This window comes from Lepisma saccharinum, chromosome 7, assembly GCF_977018435.1.
Source record: "Lepisma saccharinum chromosome 7, izLepSacc3.1, whole genome shotgun sequence".
Lineage (NCBI taxonomy): Eukaryota > Metazoa > Arthropoda > Insecta > Zygentoma > Lepismatidae > Lepisma > Lepisma saccharinum.
The window spans coordinates 29674127-29697616 of NC_139235.1; the positions used below are offsets into that span (position 1 = coordinate 29674127).

General features: G+C 37.9%; 1 protein-coding gene across 2 annotated transcripts in view; it reads left to right on the forward strand.

The window, feature by feature from the left end:
• The window catches only part of LOC145989793 (kelch domain-containing protein 3-like), a 46562-nt gene extending 37074 nt beyond the window's left edge, over positions 1-9488 (forward strand). For both annotated transcript variants that reach the window (XM_083125133.1, XM_083125134.1), the window contains exons 8-10: positions 2347-2453; positions 5420-5498; positions 8306-9488. In XM_083125133.1, the coding sequence (XP_082981259.1) occupies positions 2347-2453; positions 5420-5498; positions 8306-8369 (250 nt within the window). In that variant the 3' untranslated portion in view covers positions 8370-9488. The remainder of the gene's footprint in view (positions 1-2346; positions 2454-5419; positions 5499-8305) is intronic.
• Positions 9489-23490: the final 14002 nt, after the last annotated feature.

The following is a 23490-nucleotide window of genomic DNA, read 5'->3' on the forward strand; positions in this document are numbered from 1 at the left end:
TGCCCGAGCCGTGTTAGTCTGCAAAATGCAGTCCAGGGTGTCATACATGAACTGTCTTTGTTAGAGATTTGAAGGCTATAGTTGAAGTGTTTAAATTTAAGAACAGGTTACTCTAGTAGTAAAAGTATATACTGTATTTACTCATGTATACTATGCACTTTTTTCCAAAATATTTGCCCCCAAAAGCTGTGGTGCGTATTATGCACGGAATAATTCAGACAGCCAACATTAAAACTATGCATATTTTCACTATGTCACTGTGTATAACACGTGTACATCAACAGGTGCAAATACAAATTACCAGGTTGGATTTCTTTAGTAATAATAATTTAAAAAAACATTAAAAGTGAAATGGCCATTTCCCATGATTTTTCACTTCGTAACGGAATATTTAGCGACACTGCCATTCTAGATGAATTTGTTCATGTACCTCTCATCATATGGGATGTGTATCATTGGTAATTGTTGTTGGGCTGGAAATGATAGAAAATAACTTCCTGGACACTGCAAATCCATAACACAATTCTGATCTCACTTTCTCCTACTACAGAATAAGCAAGAGTACAAACATGGCCAAAAATAAGAAAGTGTGAAGATTGCTGGATATTGAGAAAAGGAATAAGGGATTCCTGAAATTATTTCATATTTGGTACAATACTACTAGCAAGAATGTTTCTTCTAACTAAAAATGAGACTTAGATGTGATTCTTTCTTTGATAAGGATGCTGTGAAAAGTATTTATTTAACAAATATAACATACATTTTTTAGACTAAATTATGTCATTTAGAGAAGAATTGTACAGAAATTGGCACTCTGTCCCACAGGCCAGGTCAACAGTGTTTTTTTCTTACAATGTTATTATTAATATGCTAAATATTTAGGTACTTTTGAAGATGTATGTGAATGTGGTTGTGGGTGCGGTCATACAAAATCTGAGTAATTAGTGTAAATTATTTTATTATGTATTTATAACTTTTTCTATCTCCCATGTAAATTCTTTGTATTTGCTCTGTTCGACAAGGGGTCCTAGACTATTACAGAACAGAGAAGACTAGGCCTGGTTAAATGCCATGTATAAGTGTCTAGCCTCCCCTTTCTTTTTTCTTGCTCCTTCTTGCCATCTTCAGGGAAGCCATGTTGCGATTCCAACAGCAGCCAGGTTGCAAACTCATAAGACATCAGGTTGCCAACTCCTGAGCACCATCATCTTTTTGAAATGAACAATTGTATGCATATTTTCTAATTGTTTTTTTTTTCTGGATATAATCTCATGGTTTCAGGCTTCACAGATAGCCTGGCTAGCCTATAATACTTGCTCTTGCTAGTTACATGTGATAACTTATTATTCTGACTTTTTAAGTTCAATATGTATGTATGTAGTGTGTCTGTAAAGTCATGGCAGAGTTTGAAAACGATTTATTGAAATATCCTATAAATATCAAACATTTCAAATACATATGAAATCAGTGACCAACTTTAAAAGTTTTTTTTTCTTTCTTTCTTATGCAATTTTATGTGGCTTATATTTGTTGCCCTTCACCATTTAATCAGTACACCAGTTCTTACCTCTCATGACTAAGCCTTTCAGTTTTTCGTATGTGCGCATTGCTTGCATTGTAGAATTATTTTCCTGTAGTTTACGGTTATTACAAGCATAAGAAAACAGTTTTTCTTTGTGACGTTTCAGGAGATGAAGAGAGCGTGTGTTCTCCTGAAACGTCACAAAGAAAAACTGTTTTCTTATGCTTGTAATAACCGTAAACTACAGGAAAATAAGCCTTTCAGGTGTGACAGATTGAAAACAGCATCTTTCATTCTCATTTTCAAGTGCTCAATATACAGTTTTTGGCAGATGTATCTTCAGACGCAAAACTCTAAAGGCATGAGGTCTGGCAATCACGGTGTTTATGCCTTTCGTCCACCTCTACCAATCCACCTTTGTGGACATGTCACATCCAGAAACTCACAAATAATATTGCCATAGTGTGGAGGAGCACCATCATGTTGAAAGATGATGCTGTTATATCCAATTCACGGCAGGACGACGAACGTGCACCACTGATTGAAATTTTGCAAGTTATAGGATGCATTGAACATTCCTTTGAACCGTTCACACCCTCACTTATTGCTTAGCAGGGTGTGCGTCATCAACTTGCGCACACATCTTCAGTCTTCTCTACACTCCTGAAAGTCTTTAAGATGCCCTTCAGTGCAGTGCAATGGAATTCTCATGATTTTTACTTTATTTTATACGGATACTGTAGCAGTCTGAGACTCTCCACTTGGGTTTACAGACACACTGTATGTAATAATAAGCAGTAATTTGAATATCATATTCTTTGAAGCCCACACCTTGGTGCCCAACCAGCACAGCCCCCAGATGGAGAAGATGCACACGAAGGTTATGATTCAAAACTCATGGACCACAATGATCTTCATGTTCTTGACTTTTGTGAGTAACACAAAATTATTATCTATGCATATAATATTCAGGAATTAGTACTATGGTTGAACCAATATCATCACTAGAGGCATGCATATTTAGTTTTTGATGGAAACATGAAATGCTATAATCATTTTTCATGTTATTGAAAGGTGAAGTGCATTTTCCTACCATGTTTTGTCATGAAATGATGCAAAATGAACTTCAAAATACAAAATAAACTCGAAATGTCGAGTTTATTTACCAACATGTCACTTTCTGAAGTCTGAATAATCCTGTGAGTTATGCAAATCATGGAAAATTGATTAATTCCGCTGTAAATACTTGAGAAGCAAAAATGGACTCCTTTACACAGGAATAAAAATTAATACTCTGATAACTACATAAATGTGCTATTAGAAGAGAAATATTTATTTTGTGTAATGAGTGTAGTTTGTAAAATCAGATTTAGGGTTATATTCACCATTTTAACACTGAAATGCCATTTTATATACCGCTTTTGATCCCGAAATGTGCCCAGTTTTTGTAACAAATATTTGTTTTATCACCAGAAATGTGTGGCTCTAGCCATCACCATCATTGACCATTTCCAGTCTCTGTCCTTTCATCTTGCACTTCTTTCTTCACCCCCACTTGTCCTTTTGTACAGTGAGATGCATAAATAATATCAAGAAAATTGTCCATCTTTTTTGCCTTTGGTTTAGCCAGTGAGAGCTTGAAGAATTTGATGCCAGACAAGCATCTGACAACCTTTGTACCAGAGTACATAAGAGTAAATTGCTTAAAAACACGTAGGATGCAAGGAAAAGATTAATGAAAATAGTTGTGGACAAATTGCTGAGCAATACTTGTGCAGACCCCCTTTAAATACATCTTGGAAACTTTTCATCATAGGTGATGAGAGGGATGGGGAGTGGAAAATAGAAACCTTCTGCTGTCCTTTCAGTGCCAGTCACCTAATCAGTTTGCCAAGAAGGGTGCTAACGTCAGTCTGGGTTTAAAATGTAGTGTGCTATGTGACCTTATCTCTCTTCATTTTTTGCCCCCTCCCAAGAAAAACTACTTTATCTGAAAGAATTGAACTAACATTACAGGAAAACTGAATGAATGAGCGGTAGGAATAAGATATCCATTGTTATGATTTATACAAGGGTTTAGCCGGTATCAATACCGATGCATTAGTATCGGAAAGAATTGGTTATTTAAACACAGATTGTGGCTCGATAGCTTTCCCAAAACCTGGATGTCTCAGGAAGTCCACAAAAATGTTACATGGCACTTTTGCAGAGTAAATATCTTGTAAATTACGCAAAAATGCATTACTTTCCCTATTTTTGCAACAACATTGTTGGGAGATATGGATTTTGTGACTAAATAATTGGGAGATATGGATTTTGTGACTAAATAATTATCTCATGCGTAATTAAGCAAAACTGGTACAGTTTTATTGGAAATGTTATATAAAATTCATAAACATTCTAGACTACTTGGAATTATTACAATTTTCAAGTATTGATGGGAATTGATATTGGTTCAAAGTGGTATTGCCTCAGCTATGATTTATAGGTCATCTTACAAAAATGTAGTACTGTTGTCAATGCAAGCAACACATGTTTTGTGGAGGGAAAGAGGGTAGCAATAACACTCATTCTATACTTTTAATGTAGGATGAAATTAAGAGATCCTTCCAACCTACCTGGTCATACCTAGAGGTTGAGAAGCACATGGAAAATTGGGCCACATACAAACTGTTGCTGAAAAAGACATTGATGATCGAGTGATCTATCACTACTGAACTCGTTACTCCTTGTTGCACATCAATGTGGGCACACTTTTTAACAGCATTGGCCCATATTTGACATTTTTGTCGATTGGCAGAACTAAATCATCCTGCCACTTTGTCAGTATCTTTTTAAATGCAAATACATTACATTTTTAATGTGTTTTTTTACTACAGGGTGGGTGATAAGAAACTAGGTATTAAAAAATTGCTTAAGTTTTTGTAATATTTAAACAATTCCCGTGAAACTTTCTGTACATATACATTATGGCATAGGATTATAGATGTGCATAACGAATTTCACAGTATGATAGCGAATAGGGTCGTGGGTCCATATTTTCTATAGCCAATAGGGTCGTGGGTCCATATTTTCTGCATGGCACCATGAATGTTACCTGCAGTCTTGCAAGGGTATATTTGACTTATCGTATCTCACCGGGGAAACATTGGTGAGTTTGTTTTCATGCAAGACGGTGGGCTAGCACACTTTGCGCTTACTGTACGGGCCTGGTTGGACCACAATTTTCCAGAATGTTGGGTGGGACTACAAGGACCTCATAAATGGCTTACCAGGAGTCCAGACCTCACACCCTGTGACTTTTTACTGTGGGGCTGGGCAGAGGAGGAAGTGATGACAAAACTCCATACTGTGGAACAATTGGAGGCATGGATTCGGGATGTTACCACAAACATCCCAAAGGAATTCCTACAGAAGACCATGGATTACATTCCCGTTTGTTTGAGGAAGCTGGTGGATGCTGCCAGTGCCTACATTAAATTCTGAGCTGGCACTGTATGTAATCCTATTCCATAATGTATATGTACAGAAAATTTCATTGAGATTGCTTAAATATTACAAAAATTACAGTAAATTTTCAATGTCTAGTTACTTCTCACCCACCCTGCATAGTTACAAATTTTGTGTGTTCCTTTTTTCAGGTAAATACAACCAAGAACAATTTCGTTATTTAGATTTATTAACCTTGTGAACATTTCTATCCGGTTGTGAGTTACATGGTAGAAATTTATGTGTTAATTCTATGAACTTGTAAAGATTTGAGAAGCATTGATATAATTATTCAGAGCTAGTTTTTAACTTTCAAGTGTGGGTAGGAATCAGTAAGAATATCAACTTTGATATAAAAGATAAATATTATTATTATACATATTAAAATGATTTTTTTTTATGTTGCAGCTCCAATGCTGAGGACATTATGCTTGAAAGTAGTAATCGACAATGACTTGGATATGCGATCTCTTCCTCGTGATCTACAGTAAGTACTTTAAATCTATGCTCAAAGTAGAAATTTCTAGCTTATAGTGGCCACGGTGGCTTAGTCGGTAACGCGTCTGACTACCATGCTCAAGGTCCCGGGTTCGATCCCCGGCCAGTTCAAATCCGGGAACTTTTCTAACGTTGGAAGTGGCCCCGGTGCCCACCCAGCATCGAATAACATGGGTACCTGGGGGAAACCCTGGGGGGTAAAGGTGGTCAGGGGCGTGATGCTGATCACATCACCCCCACTCATGACCGGATCAAGAAAGTGTGGGGCGTTACCCCCACACCCCCTATACGCCTTCATGGTGTGGTGCTAAGCACAGGGGAACACTTTACCTTTTATGGGGAAGTGTTTATTTTAATGTATTTTGTGGTTAGGTGGGTGGATGCTTCTATGATTCAAGATGGAGGCCTTGAAGTAGGTGGGGGATGGTTACACAAATTATCCTAGCTGTGTGCAAATTTTCTTAACTGTGGGGATCCCATTCCCCCACATTTTGTCCCCCATCTTTGAGCATTGCTGTAGATGAAATTGTGAGGCAACCACCACTTTAGTATTTCTTTTTCAATAATAATATACATATTATTTTTTTTGTATGTGTTTCGTGTGTAGTTTGCACTCTTCTCTGGAGTATAAGTGATCCGGTCATGGAGGACTCTGGCGAGAAGGTGCGGGTAGAAATTTTGTATTTTAGTTATATATTTTTTTTTCTTGGGTTTTTTCAAATCCCAGCCTGGGCATGAGTGTTCCTTCATCAATTTATGCATCTTTATCTGCGCGATTAGCCAAAAGAAGCACAAAAGCGAAGTAAAATAAACCCAGTCAGGTTGCAAACTAAAGGAGGATGCCAAGCATCCCTCCCCAACAACCGGTTCTGGTACCAAAAAGGCGGATCATTATTCAGATCGAAAATGGGGCCAACCTCCATTCTAAGATGCCAGTGGTCCTCCTGTCTTTGAATCTCGGCCTGGACATGGATGTTCTTTGTGAATATCCCTTCATCATATCACCTCATCTTGATGATAAGACAAAAGTGGCAGAAAAGCCAAGTAAAATAAATGAATCAATTAATTGAAATATTGGATCATGACATCTCTCCAGCACAATTTTCACAGTGATCCAGGCTTAGTTAAGAGGGCATCAAAGTTTTGCTACATAAAAGCCTACAGTCTTGACCTAATGATATCAAATTTCCATTTCCAATTCAATTTGATGAGGTTGAGAAAGCCTATCAATTTTTGGCATCCAAAGCAGTCAGGTGATAGCATTTATTTCGGACATTGAAGATTTGTTTGTATGTTTTTGTTAATAAAAGTTTGGTTTATAAGTGTCCAAAAACTTCTGAATCACCGTAATAGTGCAAAATTTTGTCTGTAATGTATTTTTATAAATTTAAAGATTTTGTAAAATGAAAGTCTAAGTACCCAGTTTGTATTCGTAAGGCAAAATTAAAGGCAGTCACCTGGCTACATACATTGATTGAGGAGGTGAATTTTACCATTCATGTTCCGAGGAACATTTGTAAGTTTACATTGGATCAATAGAATATCACTTTTTGGCATTTATAAATTTTATATCAGTACTTTAACAGTATTTTAGAAAAAAAATCATATCAATTCATCCATCTCAGTATTGGCTGTTATATTGATAGATAGAGTTTAGTTGCAATTGAATACTTACATATTAACCCTAGCTTACGTTTGGGGGGGGGGGTTATCACTACAATTCAAGAAATCATTGTTTTATTGAATCACTGCTTTCTTTGTTGTTTATATAGGTGCAGTTATACAGAGCATTCCCTGACATTCGCTACGAGACTCGACAGCAAGCTGCCCGGCATCAGCGCTCGTCTTTCCCAGTGAACGGGTCAGCGACAGTCGTTAGAGTCGGCTATTGAAATTACAGTTTTCATATTGTGTACTAACATTTACAGAAGGTGTTCAAAATGATGTCCCTCTGCTGCAACACGTTCCTGGCATCTCCGAAGGAAATTGGCATTTACACATGCAAGTTCGTCTACTGTAATTCTCCCGATTTTTCGTACAATACTCTCTTTTAACTCACGGATGGTGTGCGGATTGTCCTTGATACTTTATTTGCCCATTTTCTTTCCACCTTTATTCAGAACTGACCCTGTTACTCTAAACTTTTTTACGAGGTTGAATATAAGCGACTGTCACGGACCCGTTCACCGGGAAAGACAAGTGCTGATGCCGGGCTGCTTGCCGCCGAGTCTTGTAGCAAATGTCAGGGAATGCTGTGTATATGCACTAATTACAAAAATTGACATCATTAATAAAAATCAAGAACCAATTATTTACTGTTACTTGAATGAGTGTAACACACATTTTATATCATTCACTACAACTAATGCTTGTTTGTTTACGTAGGTGCAGTTTTATAGTAATTATAATAATTACAAAAATACCATCAACACTTACATGAGTGTCATGTACATATTTTCAATTATTTTTTTTATAAAAATTGTCCAGTTTAAAAATCTTAAAACAAGTGGTTGTGGGCTTGGCAGGCTCCCCCTTAAGGTAAGCTAGGGGTAAAATTTATAAATATTCTGAACACTTTTAAATTATTACAATGTTCCAGTACATTATTTATTTAGTCCTTAGTTATAGTGACAGAATTGAGGCATATAAGTTTTCTTTCACTCATCATTTATTAGTGGATTTTTACTTTCTAATATTGCTAACTTTAAAGAAAAACAAATACATTGGAATAAGCACAATTTGATCAGAGTGTTATTATTAAGATTAACCTTAATTATAATTGTATTAAATTTTTAGATTTGACATTCATGCCATGACCTTACCAAACAGCATCAGTCGTCCTCTGAACAACACAGGATAAGAATTGAGATGGAGAATTTCTTCGACACAAGAAAAAAGTTTGCATCGATCGTGAATGAATTTACCAGTGTTACTGGAGGAGGATAATCTTTTGCAAGGAACTTAGGTTTCTGTGCTTGCATGCAAGTGATATTATTTATGAAATATTTATGTGACTTTCAAGGTGTGGAATTTTAGTTTCTTTTTTATCTTGGAAGATGTGACTTCATAATGAATTGGAGTAAATGTTAAATTAATGGACTGAATATGTATGCAGCTTTAGTCCCCTGGATGGCATAGAGTTAATGCTGTAGCCTTATACTCAAAGTGTCCTGGTTCAGTCCCACGGTAAAGACACACAGTTGTTTGGAACTCACTTTAAACTGTAGGTCCAGTCCTGATTAGCCTTTCCGTGCATAAAGTGAACTCTGAAACAAAAATCAAATCAATGTGTGTGTGTATGGCAACAAATTTCTTTTCATTGAGGCAACAGTCGGAGCAGTTTTGTTTTTAAGTTCACTTTATGCACAGAAAGGCTAATTGGAACTGGACCACAGTTTAAAATGAGATCCAAACCACTATGTACCTCCACTGGGTATTGAACTCAGGACTCTTTAATTACAAGATGATAACGTTACCACTTTGCCATCAGAGAGGTCACACACACACACATTGAATGGGAGTATATGATATTGATAAATACATGACATTCATATAGACCTACACATATTTTTGTCGATATCTGAACATATGATAGCTGTAATCTATTTATGCTCCTTTTGTCTTGTGTATAATAAATAAATAAATAAATTTTAAATACCTTCTTTTCCTCTCCCCTTAGTAATTCTATGTACACTCCTGTTCGCATAAAGTGGCACATTTTATAAGGTTGGACAGTTGTAGAATGTGCCACTTTATCTGAACAGTAAAACCAGGAAGGGTTGTAATGCATGGTTTAAGTACAAGGCTATAGAGGTTGATTGCCTTCCCTCCAAGGTGTCTAAAATTAAGTAAATGAATTAATACCTGATGTATCAGATGATATAAAAATATGATCATATAAGAATTGTTGATTGTGTTTTTTTTTGTTAGAAGTCTACACATTTTCATACTTAGGTTCTTGATGAATATTGCGCTATGTGTGGGCAGATTATGTTTTGAAATAAAGTATTTTTTCAAAAACTGCAGCAAAATTTGAATCCTTTGTTTTGTACATTTTGTATAATTTGTATGTATATATGAGATATTTGATACAAAAATAATGAGCATCGCAGTTATTTATATACACAATCAGCATGTGGGAGAAAAATCACAGCTAGGGTAGAAACATAAAATATTGTTGCAAATGGAAAGGCTCTTAAAATAAGAAACAATGTAGATTCAATTCTAAAAATAAAAAAAAATTAAATAAAATAAATTATGAGGCTTACGCTAGACAAAGTTTATGTAATATCAGATTATCCATGCCAGGTGAAAGGGTCATGAAGTGGTTTGTTTTTTTATATACCTCACACACGTTTGTTCGTCGTGGTTTAACATCTCTTTGAGCATTTAATGCAGCATAATAAGAGTTATTCATAATTAGCCTAACCAACAGCAAAGAAAGCAGGTAAACTAAGAAGCTATGTTTCCCGCACTACTGAATCCCCTCTGTCCTTATCACATGCATAAGCCAAACGGTGCGCAGCGAACGATGCACGTGCGATATTTCGTTCACAGGTCCCAGATGACCGACAGATCCATTTTCTTCCACGGCTCATTCATGCATGATTTCTTTACTTCGAACAAAACTTTTTTTTTTTTTTTTTTTACACCTTTAGTAACTTTTTCTCCATACTGAATGACACAAAAAACTATACAGCATTTTCCTGTGGGTAAGAGCTTGAATGCTATTGCTTAACATTACATGGTGTGATTATGCTAAGACCAATCACAGCCTTAGAGTTGCAATGGGATGAGTGATGCAAAAAGTACGAGAACAGTGCAGTTGGGAACAGAAAAGGCGTAACATCAACTTTCTCGGTGAGCAAAGATTTCCTCGTTTGGCAGTAGTGCCATCAGACTTCACGCTGCGAGTACCCCGATGTTGATCAAAGGACGAAAACGGTTCTGTTCGAGACGCGGAAAGATTGAGAACTGCTTCCTCGGTTGGCAGTAGTGCCTTCAGACGTCGCGTTGCGAGTTCCCCGCGATTGACCAAACTTCATCCCCAAACTTTATCCGGGCATCGAGAAAATAGTTTTAAACGCATTAGACGGTAGTTTTAATCGTTAGTATAGTTAAGCTCGTGAAGAGTTGTTGTTGAAACAAATTGTTACTATTATAATCCCACACCACATTCTCTGGCATAAGAAGAACAGCATAAGAAGAAAGTTGATATTGATTATTGGAAGTACCACGGTTTATAGTGTAAAATGTAGTGAATATTGGATTTGTAGGTTTATTTTCAAATACAAGGTAAAAACTAGATATTATTAGTAGTTTATTTCCTTTTGTGTTAATCTTATTTACTGTTCAGTCTGGTGCCATAAACCCAGAGCTCGCAAGCCGAATCAGGTGAAAACACTCAAAGCATTAGTAAAATTAGAAAGTAAGTAATCGACTTAAAAACAAAAACGGTTGAAACGCCAGTACTTTATTTTATTTGTTCCTACCTATAATCAACGCAAATTCAATGAACACTCACAGACACAACACAACACAGACTGTATACTGTCGTCAGAAAGCGTTTACTCGGTCGAGTCGCTGTCCTCCGTGGACACCCACTCGACTGTCCTGACTACTGGAGCGAGTTCTGGCTCCAGTACTCTCCCCAGTTGTTTACATGGGGAGAGTAGCTCGCTTTACCCTACTCGCTCCAGTTACTCTCCCTTCTACTCGACCAATGCAAACCAGGCTTCGCCCACGTGTCTGTAGCAGTGGCGTATGCTGGGATCAAAACCTGCGCTATATCCGTAATGTTCGAATGCGAGCCTCTTTCTCACTCAATTTCTTGGATTTTGAAGTGATGCAGGAGCGGATCCACGGGGGAGGCGATAGGGGCGATCACCCCTCCCAACTGCCAGGGTTTTGGATATATTATGCCTAATATTTTTGAAGACTCAAATATTCTGTATTTCATCGCCAATTTTAACAGGGTAGGTAATATTTTTTAAAGTTTGATTTAAGTCAGCTTTGTGTTCAAGGCACGCTAATCGCCTAATAGCCTAGCTAGCCTAGAATATACGCACCTGGTCTGCAGGATGACCGCCGATGTTCCTCAGCGAGCCGCAGCAAAGCCTGTGACCATCGTCTTTGGCTGCTGGTGGTGCGAGCGAAAGCAGTCAACTCTTGACAGTGACTAACCTAGGCAATTGTACATACATTTTGCTCATAATTGTATAACACGCGTTAAACTCCTAGGAAGTTGAGAACTGGAAATAAGTACAAATGAACTGTAGGAAGTTCTTCACTTCCTAGATGGAGGAATCGCTGCTGAGTACGAAATTAATGAATCTAATGCAACGACTTTATAAGATAGATATCTACATCAGTGATTCCCACAGACCACGGCCTGGTATTTTTTAAAATCTATCCCACGAGAAACCACAGTGGTCTATCCGTGACATAAATATCGCGCCCTCTGTTTACGTGTTTGTAAAATTGTACTCCGTGAGAGGAAAGAAGTCAAATATATCTCATTGGAAAGCCAGAAGTGTCTGCTTTTAGACAAAAGCAATGTTGCGGTAGTAACCGACTTTTTATGATGTGACTGGTATTTTTATGAGAATTGTGTGCAGCTTCTTGTAAACCAGTCGTAGAAATGTGACATTTCTTGTGATTGAAGCTTGTTTATGTGGAAATATCTCAGTCATATATAATGTTGCTATCATTTGTGGAACAGCCACAATTAATGTTTAATAACAGTATTACAATCTCGATAACAGTTAATCCAATTGCGATGCAAAGGATATTCAAATGATGAGCATGGAATAAAAATCAAATTTCCATGGCTTATCTTTTCATATTCTGCGAATTGAAAACGACAGACAGAATTGTTTTTCTTTGCAACCGGCTCGCGCGTTTTCCTTCTCGTTGCTACGACGAAGTGCGCTTTGTTGCCACACGCCGTCGGCAGCCCTCTAAACTCTGCGTTTACAAAGCGAATTGTTGTGCACAGGGAAGCATTGTTCAGATACTGTAATTGACGAATGCACATTTTCTTTTATTACTCTTGTGTTCCTACCATGAATTATTGCCTGAACTCGCACACATACATAAGATCCATTACATGCACTTTTCCTTTCCTGTTTTCCTTTGTTATGAAGTTACTATACATCGCAGGCACGTTGTTTTTTTTTTATACAGAGGAGAATGCGAAGACAGAAGTCATGGGTTCGAATATTTAAGATCTTTTACCGCCTTCATCAAATCGTGCTCTTTGTTGCACTTACTCTGTTGAAATGAGCGACGTAAGATACAGATACGGAGAAAATGACGTTCGTATAAATATTGCAGTGGCGTGCGGTGACCATTTAGATAGCCGAAGCACTGAATATATAATTTTTAAGTAAACAATAACAAATCAAGGGGCAAGCTTGCCTTGATAAAAATCACAGCTGGTAATAATTCATTTCATTTTTAAGCTGGTCATCAAGCGCAGTTTCAATTGTTTTGCCCAAAAGCAGCTATAGCTACAGACGATCGTAGATGGTTAACAGACAGTAAGTGCTCGGCTATTGACTTCACTAAATTTCCCAAATGCATGTACCCAGTTTTGGTCCAAGAAGTATTTCTATCCTTTCCAAACAACAGACAATACCAGCAAAACACCGCATTTAGCTCAGCGCTATCACCTAACCAGTCACATTTGGTATACATATTACACTGAAAATGTCTAGAGTGCGCGTCAAATCTCCTGCATATGGCGATAGCCAATAGCAGCGCACTGCAGCGGTGCCATGTCGAAATCTCACACGGAAAAGAGACAGCGTGGTTCAGTGAAACGCTTTGTTCAGCCGTTCAAGGCCATATGCAGGATATTTGACGCGCACTTTAGTGAATTTACTGGTCTTTTGAACCAAGTTCGGTAGTTCTGGTGTTGGCCGTCCATTTTTAATTATCTCATTTTTCTCTGAGAAAGAACGGGCAGAAAACAGCTTGGACAAAAGCTCTTCTATAGTAGGCTACACATTGTTCTATATTACTAGATACTAACTGGTACCTTCACATATTTTCATATACATTCGGCAAACTAAACCCGTAAACTGAAGAAAACCGAAAACAATACGAGTTGAAACACTCCGATACACTCTCAAACTCCCTGTCCGATGCTAGCTTCGGTTGCAGAAGAAATTCACGCACACGGCCCTTGACCTTGAGGTGCGTGCGCAACTGTCTGCCACTGCTTAACCAATGCGAGAGGAGATTGCTTCGGCTCAACCTTAGTGCAGCCCTGCAGGGACTGGTATTTGTTCTATTTGTAGCGAAGAAATGTGACGGTTTTATCTAGATATTATTGAATAATCGTGTGATTATAATGACATAATATATTGTCACGTTATTGCATATTGTATTCTGAAGCAATGCTTTGGTAGCTTACCTTGTATGCACGCCACTGAAAGATTGGAAAAAAGCTAGAAAATGTAACAAAAACTAAAGTATACAATGAAAATGTCTTGACAATGACAATGAAATCGTATCAATCCATAGGATTGTATGTTTATTTTATTAAGTCTCTCTGAACGCTTCATGTTGACCAGGGCATTCACTTGTTTTTCTCAGCTGTCTCAAGCCTCTTAGGCATGTTTACAATGCATTGTGTTGTGCCATGCAAACCTCCTGAGCATTCAGGAACAGGTAATACTTCTGGTTATGGTGTCAGCGGTTTGCATGGTAGCAATTATATTAAAAACACGATTCGGCATCGAGGAAGAGCTCGATGGCCAGGGGATATAGAGGTGAGACAAGCTGGGAGGTGACTGACTTTGGAGATTGAGTGGAGAGAGTGAAGGTGGTCAGCAAGTCAGTAGGTGAGGAGTACTACAACGCTCTGGTCAACAAATAGGAGACAAGCTTACAGAGGACTTTGCTATTTTCATTCAGCTAAGAGACTTCAGTTAGACAGGTATAATTATCCTACACCCAGCCATGATACAGGTTCAACTGTTCACAAAACACAACGAGTGTCCATTGTCTTTTCAGTAGTTTAATTCCTTTGTGTAATTTGTACCTTTCGCATGCCAAGCGATAACTCGTCATGTCAATGACGAGTGGTCTCATCAAGAGGATGAATGATGAGTAGTTTACATCACCCCATCAATTAACTGGTTCAGATCCCTTCATTCTATAGAATGACACGTGGTGGAGATGCTGGGTGGAGATGACACGAAATGACAAATTGTTTATTCATTATTTAACACTGCTACAATGCTTTGGATCGGACCAACGGAGCGCACTTCCAATATTCCCGCAGGCCGTGTAGCGACGCGGCAACGCTGTGCAAATCACCTGCAGCCCGCGGAATCTGAGATTGGCCGCATCTCGCCATACGTCATCTGCGCTTTTCCCATAAGTAGATAGTAAATGTACCTTTGAGATCAACCCTGATTTTTTGACCCCTAACAAAACCGCACCAAAACCTCAAAAACTCTCTTTCTCTCCACGTTCCGCGTCTCATTTATTGCCCTGACGATGTTTCACAGCGAAGAAAAGCCGGTACGAGAGAATACACTTCTCGTACTTCAAGTACGAATGCACCTTATCGTAATTTTCTAAGTCCGGCCATGTTTATATATCGTGATCTTTGTAAACCTCAAAATGCTCGGAACGATGTGATCTCTGCCACACACACGCGCGCCTCTCATTATTTCTGTATTGTGACGTGTTTTATTTCAAGCAAACAAAACAAATAATAATAATAATAATTGTTTTTTTTTTTTTAGGATTCCTGGCCCCTAACCCCGCCAGGGTGCGTGGTGCCCAACCAAAAAAGGTTCTAACGGCTGCGGTTAGATAACCACACCTCTGTAGTGTTTCACGTGTTTTTTTTTTCTCAAACTTCCATGAAACTCTACAGAGGACCTCCGTAATGCATGCAAAGTGTACTAACGACTCTAGTGTTATTTGATGTTGTATTTTTTATTTTGATATAGAGTTTATTGTGAGATAGATAAAAATTATGTTTATTATAATATTTTCTTGATGAAGATGGAGAATGTGTGTTACAAATAAAGTTGCATGCTTTTTTTCTAGTGTGTGTGTGTGTGCTCGTTTTCCAAAAAAACTTCTTATCTAAAACTTGTTAAAACTGCTCCGTGACCCTCTCGTTCTTCACGTCATGGATGAAGGACTTCTCGGCGACCAGGAAGACGCTGCACACGGTGTCCTCGGGCAGCGCGTCGTGGAACTCGCAAACGATCTTGATGTTGGTTCGATCGTTGACCACGACCTGCTTCCGCTTCGTCGTGTTGATGACGAACATGGATCTGTGGATTTTGAATTCGCTGGGCGTGTAGTACATGTCGACGTTTCCCTCGGTCACGCGCTTGTAATAATAATAATAATAATAATAATAATAATAATAATAATATCGTCTTTATTGAGAGGGCGTGTTTCGGCCTTACAACAAACCCTTTAAAAAAAACATATTACAATTGACACTTTCCACTTGAAAATCTTTGTTGCAGTAGAAAGAATAAAAGAATAAAAATACAAAAAAAAGAGAAATTAAAAAAAAACGTTCCTACTTATAATGTAAACAATTAATGTACTGAAGGTACAGAGTTAAATACCACAATTAAAATACAATTATTACAGCTAAAACTACAACCAATACCCCATTCCCATTCATTGCAGAAAAGACAAAGCCAGGCACTATTGTTTGGACAGCAGATGTTTCTTTAGATTTATTTTGTATGTTGCAGGGTTAAGCTCCCCTGAGGTCAGTGGTGGGGGGAGGTCATTCCATTCTTTTATTGCGGTGGCTATGAAAGAATTCCCATACAATGTTGTTCTGTGTACAGGAATCGTGAAGTGTGTTTTTTGACGAAGGTTAATTTGTTTTCCTTTCTTCCTGTACGGAGCAATTTGATCAATTAAATATCTTGGTTCCTTATTGTTCAGGATCCTGTACAATAAAGACAATGCCAAAAATGTTCTCCTATTCTTAACGTTTAACCAATTAAGTTCCTGTAAGTACGGGGATATGTGTTCTCTTCTTTTGACATTCAGTATAAATCTTATGCAACTGTTTTGAAGTTTTTGTATCTTGTAATTTAGAGCACTGTGGATGTTTATAAAAACTGGGGAAGCATAATCAATTTTTGGCATTACAAGTGTGTTGACTAGGTGAGTTTTCGTTTCTTTGCTTAGCATATGTTTTAATGGAAAAAGTGATTTCAGTTTGGCTATTGAGTTTTTAATTATATGTGTGACATGAGAACCCCATTGTAGATTCCGTCCAATATTATGCCAAGGTTGCGTGCTGTTTCTACTTTCTTTATTTTAGAATTATTCAGTGTAGGGAGGGGGAGTTGTAATTGTTCTAACTTTTTGAGGTTACTCGTTGTGCCTAAAGTTAAAATGTAAGACTTGGATGAATTCAATTTGAGTGCATTACATTCAGACCATTTAGATATTGAATTTAGGTCCTGTTGCAATGCTTCTAGGGCCATTGCACTGTTTCTTAATGGTGTTTGTATATATATTTGTGTGTCATCCGCATACTGGTGGTATTTGCAGTGTTTTAATGAATCATTAAAATCTTTGATGTATAGCGAAAATAGGATAGGTCCTAGAATACTTCCTTGTGGTACTCCTTGTTTGATATCAAGCCATTTAGACATGCACGATTTATTCTCATGTACTAATTTTACACATTGTTGCCTGTTCGTTAGATAAGACCGAAACCATAACAATTCCTTATTTCTTATGCCGATAGATTTCAATTTCTCTGCCAAAAGGTTGTGGTTTATGGAGTCAAATGCCTTGGTGTAATCAAGGAGTACCAGAAACGAAATTTTACCATTATCCATCCCCTTGGCTATGTCATCAACAACGCTAACTAAAGTAGTTACCGTGCTGTGCTGTTTCCTGAAGCCTGATTGATGTGGAGAATAGTGGTCATGCAACATCAGATGGTCTACTAATCGTTCTTTTACTATGCGTTCTATAACTTTAGACATAATTGGCAGTATGCTTATTGGTCTTAGATCTTTAACATCAAGGGAAACAGTGGTTTTCGGTACGGGCGTCACTACAGCCTTTTTCCAATCTTCGGGAAATACCCCTTGAGAAAGAGAGCAGTTTATGATGTGAGTTAGGCTCTTTAGGCAATGCGGGATGCAGAGTCTCAACATTTTTAGAGTGATGCCATCATGACCCTTGGCATTGGAGTGTAGTTTTTTGACCTCCTTCAACACGGTAGCCTCATTAACCTTCTTCAGTTTGAAGGTTCCGCTTGTCTGCCGTGTTTTATATGACTCGATTAATTTCTCAACCTCGGTCGTGTTTGTTTGCTGACAAGCAGAATTTACAAAAAAGTCATTTATTGCATCCGCATTGAGTACACTTGAGGGTAATTTTTGGTTAAACTTATTAGTAACAACTCCCTCTCGTTTTAATGTCTGCCAAAATGCTCCAGCGTTTTTAACTTTTTCATTGAGAACCCGGTCATAATGGTGGAATTTTGCGTTTCTCACGGAGTACGCTTCGTAAAGTTTTAGATAATCATCTTTGGTCATGTCGACCTCTGTTTGTCAAAAATTCGAGATATTTGCAATTTAACGCAGGACTTGGAAAAAATTTTCGGAAAATTTTTGGTTCCATGACGACCTATGTTCATTTTGGTATGGGAGGACAGAGGACACCGAGAATCGACCAACGCACTAAACCCGACCTTTCTACGACTATTCGTTCAAAAGTTACGAGTGATCAAAATTTTGGGGGGTGGGTTAACTTCTTACCCCTTGACCCGAGGACCACCAAAACTTGGTATACGTATTGCAGCCATGAACCTTCGGGTTTAAGAAGGCTAGGGAGTTAGTTAGATAGTTAGTTAGTGTGTCTCACTGCTACACGGAAAATCCTACAGGAGTTTTATTTTTCTTGGAAGTCTGAGATTCACCGAACCCCCATATAGTACTAATTATCTTCATCTTTGCAATATATAAAAAAAACAAAAACATAAGTATTTGTGTTGTGAATAGAATAGCCATGTCACGGCTTTTGATGTTATCTGTAAAAAAAACAACATGAGGATCATGTCGGAAATAAACTTGTAAAGAACGAGGCTTGCAGCATGAAGCTTCGATGATGTCAGTTCCTAATTAGCTCCGTATTAACCAACTAATTCTTTTGCCTTCTTAAACCCGAAGGTTTAGCAACAAAAGTCTTCCATCTCTCAATTTTGTACTAATCACACAGCTGGAAACTTGCGTGTATCACCCTCACTGTTTATTCAGCTCTTGACCTTAACTATTGATCATGCATTTTTATTGCATGTTTCCCATGTCAACACAAAATATATATTTTCTCTTGGATTAATTTTAACTATGATGATGAAAATTTAAGAAAGAGTAGAGAGAAAGAGAAAGAATACCATAACAAATAGCTTCTAACATTTTAAAATATATCCTATCATATTCAACGAATTCATTTGATTACAATGCAACAACATTTTATTATTACGTCATATGTTTCAATATTTTCATACGCATCCAAACGTTTGACAAAACATTTTTTTAGTTACGAAGATAGGAAGAGCAAAAAAGTGGTTGAATAATTTCGAGAAGTATTTCCAAATAGGGGACAGTGTGTGTGTTTTAATTTTTTTTCTTTCTTTCTTTCTTGTAACCACTATGTTATCGATGGGAACAAGGCAAAACCAACATTACCACTATGTTATTGTGTTGAAGAGGATTTTTCCGTTATCAATTGTGTCCACAAACAAAACTTAGTACCTGTCTGCATCCATACCTAGATCAAAAAATTCGAACCATGTCTCACCCCCTTGTAACTTATTTAATTATTTACGCTTGTGCTTGTATTTGCTCTCTTCGGGTTTAAAAAGCCTAGAGAGTTAGTTAGTTGATTGTTTCCCACTGTACTATTTCAATTTTTGAATAATCACATGTTAGTTATGAATGCATTGTTGACATCCTGTCTGATCATATATGTGTTTGGGTTGAGGCTCCGTATCTACCTGCAACATTTCTTTTCTTCTTTTTCTTGTTATCTGCTTTCTATATTGAACATTAGAAACAACACATTCCCATTAACAGTATTTCATGTTATGGAAACATTTAAGTCTATACGCCATCAGGGTCTGGGATTGCAACAACGTTACCACTATGTCATCCGACAAAAAGCCAGAATCGCTATTGTTATATTTTATTGCTCAGGTCATTTCTTTTTTTAATATGTACAGCTATAGGTAAACATAGTAACTTTAACTTAAGCCCTCAGAGTCGTAAACCAACAAAAATACACCTCTGTTAACTGCCTTGTATGGGGGTAGGGGGTAGCTGTTGGTCAGTGACGTGCGGTGACGTCGACACTTGGGGTAGCAGTCAGTGGCGTGCTCAAGGGGGGGTTCGTGTGAGTCACACCCCTCCTCCCTTTAGGGCCAGTATTCCTTCAAAAAAGAAGAATGACAATAACAGGAAAAGATTGCAAAATTATGAATGATTACTAGAAAAAAGTACACGTAACCCCCACCCACATTCGAAAATAAAAAAACTATTTGATTTGACTCTAAGCCAGAGATCCTGGGTTCGAATCTCGGATTGGCCATTTGTGTTCTTTGTGTGTGTTCCTTCATCTATTTTGTTGTACCAAAGGTGGCGGAAAAGCGAAGTAAAATAAACCAATTTGAGCAATCAATCAATGATTTGATTTCATTTTTGTTACTTAGCGTCGCTTTTTTGTCACATTTGGTTAATTGTGAAGATGATACGATGAAACTGATTAAGGGACGAGCACAGGGAACACCCATGCCAGGGTCGGGGTTCGAACCCGGAACGCCTGGTGTCTTAGCGCGCTGTGATAACCACTCCCCCGCGCTTGGTTGATTTGGTGACAGGAAACAAAACACAACACACTTTTTTGTAGTTTCTTCAATGATATTCATTTGACTTTTTGAGTTCTGAGATACATTTTTCATTCCAAATTATTTCATTATTCACTGCAACACATAGGACAAGAATGCGCACTCATCACGGGTTCGAATCCTGGCCTGGATTGTTCATATGAGGTCCCTTCACCAATTTCATCATATCATCACTCAATCCTCATTTTCGCGATAACCAAATGTGGCAGAAAAGCGAAGTAAAATAAACCAAACCAACAACAATATGAACACGCGTTCTCTTGCCCAAATAAATACATCCGTATTTATGACTGTTACAGGCCAATATATTAGTATATTTAAATAAAACACTACTAAAACGAGAGTCAGAGAGAGCCTGAGCACATATTTGTAATTTAATCATTATATATTCCATATTTGAAAAAGAAAAAAAGAAAGAAAGCATAACATTATTGTCTGCACATAACACGTTCCTATTTTATAAATAATAAAACTACATCCCATATTATACATACACACATATTGTACAACGTGTAAAAGGTTGTGTAAATACAGAGAACATAAGTACTGCAGAAAATTTTACCCTGTGTTCTTTAGAGGATTTACAAAAAAATTATGAGAAACCAATCCCCTATCTGTCCTATAGGAGATAGACTGGGGGACCTGAAAGCCTGGGCTTTCAACCATTGCAGCGGGGGGCGTGGGGGCAAGGGAACTAGAGGTAGAAATCTTCCTTTTCCTTGGGCCGGCCGTTTCTACCTGGAAACTGGCCTGGCTGAAGAAGAGCGAGATAGGGTATCCAGCCTGCTTTGCCCGCGGAGAACACCGATGGACGAGAAGAGCGTGGGAAAAAAGGTGTTGCATATGAGCTGTGGTGGCTTTAACAAGACAATAAATATTGTGATTTGAATATAATTCGAGATGTGAGATTGATTGATCTATCTCTGCTAGACTAGCTACTCCTCAGTGCACGTCACTGCTGTTGGTGCAATACACTTTGAAGTTTTGTTTTCTAAGTGCCACACATCAATTTCATCATAATTATCATTATTCATCCTCATTGTTGCTATTAGCCAAAATTGCCTCTTCCTTTTTACAAATTTTCGTACTGATATCGCCTTAGCAGATTAACAGAAATCGTCTGAAGTTTGAACTCGTGACCCCTCCCAATACCGTTGCAAGCTTATTTGTGATTGTTCTCCTCAATTATTCAAAGTACCTCACTTTCATATTCAAATACACTCAAGTAAAAAGGTTCATATCACATTAGTGATTTTAAATTGTATTCTTGGGGGCCACTTTCTAACCAGTGGCGTATGCTGGTTTTAACTAGTGGGTAATCTCCGACACTTGAGTCATCCACCCACTCCTGAAGTCTCCCTGCAAATTTACCTTAACATCCATACAGGATTTATGAATATATGTGTGAAAAATTTTACCTTATTGTTGCGACCACTGTCGAATAAATGTTGTGATTGCACTTGCAGTTAATCTACGTTTAGAATTTCAAATGATAAAACAAGAGAATATAATAAATCTATAAGAAAAAACCTGTAACAAAGAATATGAAAGGAATGCGGTAGTGAAATAAAAACCCTCAATATTAATTTAAGTGTAAAATTCAAGTTACCCCAGTACCCAGTCACTCGTGCATTCCCGATTTTTGTTTTTATACACGGAAGTTTAAGTTCAAGATCTATGGTACAAGAGATGCTACTGACCTACCTACATTAACTATTTGAAATTTCTCCGGAAAAGATCCCGTTCCAAATATTTTCGCACGCAAATATTGTATTATATCCATTCATTGCCTTTAACTTCAGTGAACACAGCACTAGCACAAATACTAAACCACTAACAGCTAAACAAATATTAAATTCTCGAATCGCTACAACACGCATTCAATTCCCTGCGCCAATCTTCTATTGTGGTTCCTTCCTGCTTGACACAGAATTAAATTCCCTATGGATGTTGAAAAATTCCCTTTCCCAGCTTTATATTCCCTGCGATGCGCGAGGTTCTATAAGTTGGAATCATTGCGTTTTTTGTTTATATATTTTACATTCAAACATCTTTTATCATTATGATCATTGTTAATCTAAAGAGGGGGGGAAAAGCAACTTAAATTACCTAATATATGTGTACATATATATATAATTTATTTCTGATAGCCACCCAGCGTCGAATAACATGGGTACCTGGGGGAAACCCTGGGGGGTAAAGGCGGTCAGGGGCGTGATGCTGATCACATCACTCCCACTCATGACCGGATCAAGAAAGTGTGGGGCGTTACCCCCACACCCCCTATACGCCTTCATGGCGTGGTGCTAAGCACAGGGGAACACTTTACCTTTTTTTTTTAGCTTTCCCTTTTAAAAATTATTCATTTCTGTGAAAGAAGTACTCTCACTGGTTTTGAAGGCTACAAAGAAAGTAATCACGCATTTTAAAATACAAAAATGAAAAAAGTAAGCATATAAATAGTTTAATTACTTCATTAATCGATTGATTAAACTGTTATTTGACGTCGCTTTTCTGCCACTTTTGGCTAATCACTACGAGTGATGATATGACATTGATGAAGGGACATTTACAAAGAACACCCATGCCTAGACCGGTATTCGAACCCTGGAGCTCTGGTGTCGTAGGGAGCTGTGCTAACACTCCGCAATGGAGGTCGGTGTAATAGTTTTTTTTTTTTCCTTTGAGAATATCTGTTGAAATAGCAGAGATCAGGAAGACAGAAGCAAACGTAAAATGAGAATTTTCATAGAATTGGTTCGCAAATGTTGTTCAGATTTCTCTGTTTCTCGCGCATTTTCAGATGTATTTTCTCTTCTTTCCTTTTCAGTACGTAATTTGTGAACCCAAAACCTGTTTCCTGATAAATTTCCCTGTCGTAAACAACACAGCTCCTACGACACAAAGGCCATCGGGGAAGAATGGCAGAAGAGGGAACGGCAAAGGCTCTGGGGTGGAGAGTGCGACCGATGGACTCTTTCCAGAAGGAGCTTACCCTTGCCACGGAATAACCGCGCCTGAGAAGCAGTGTTTCCTTCCCCTCCCGTCAAGGGTT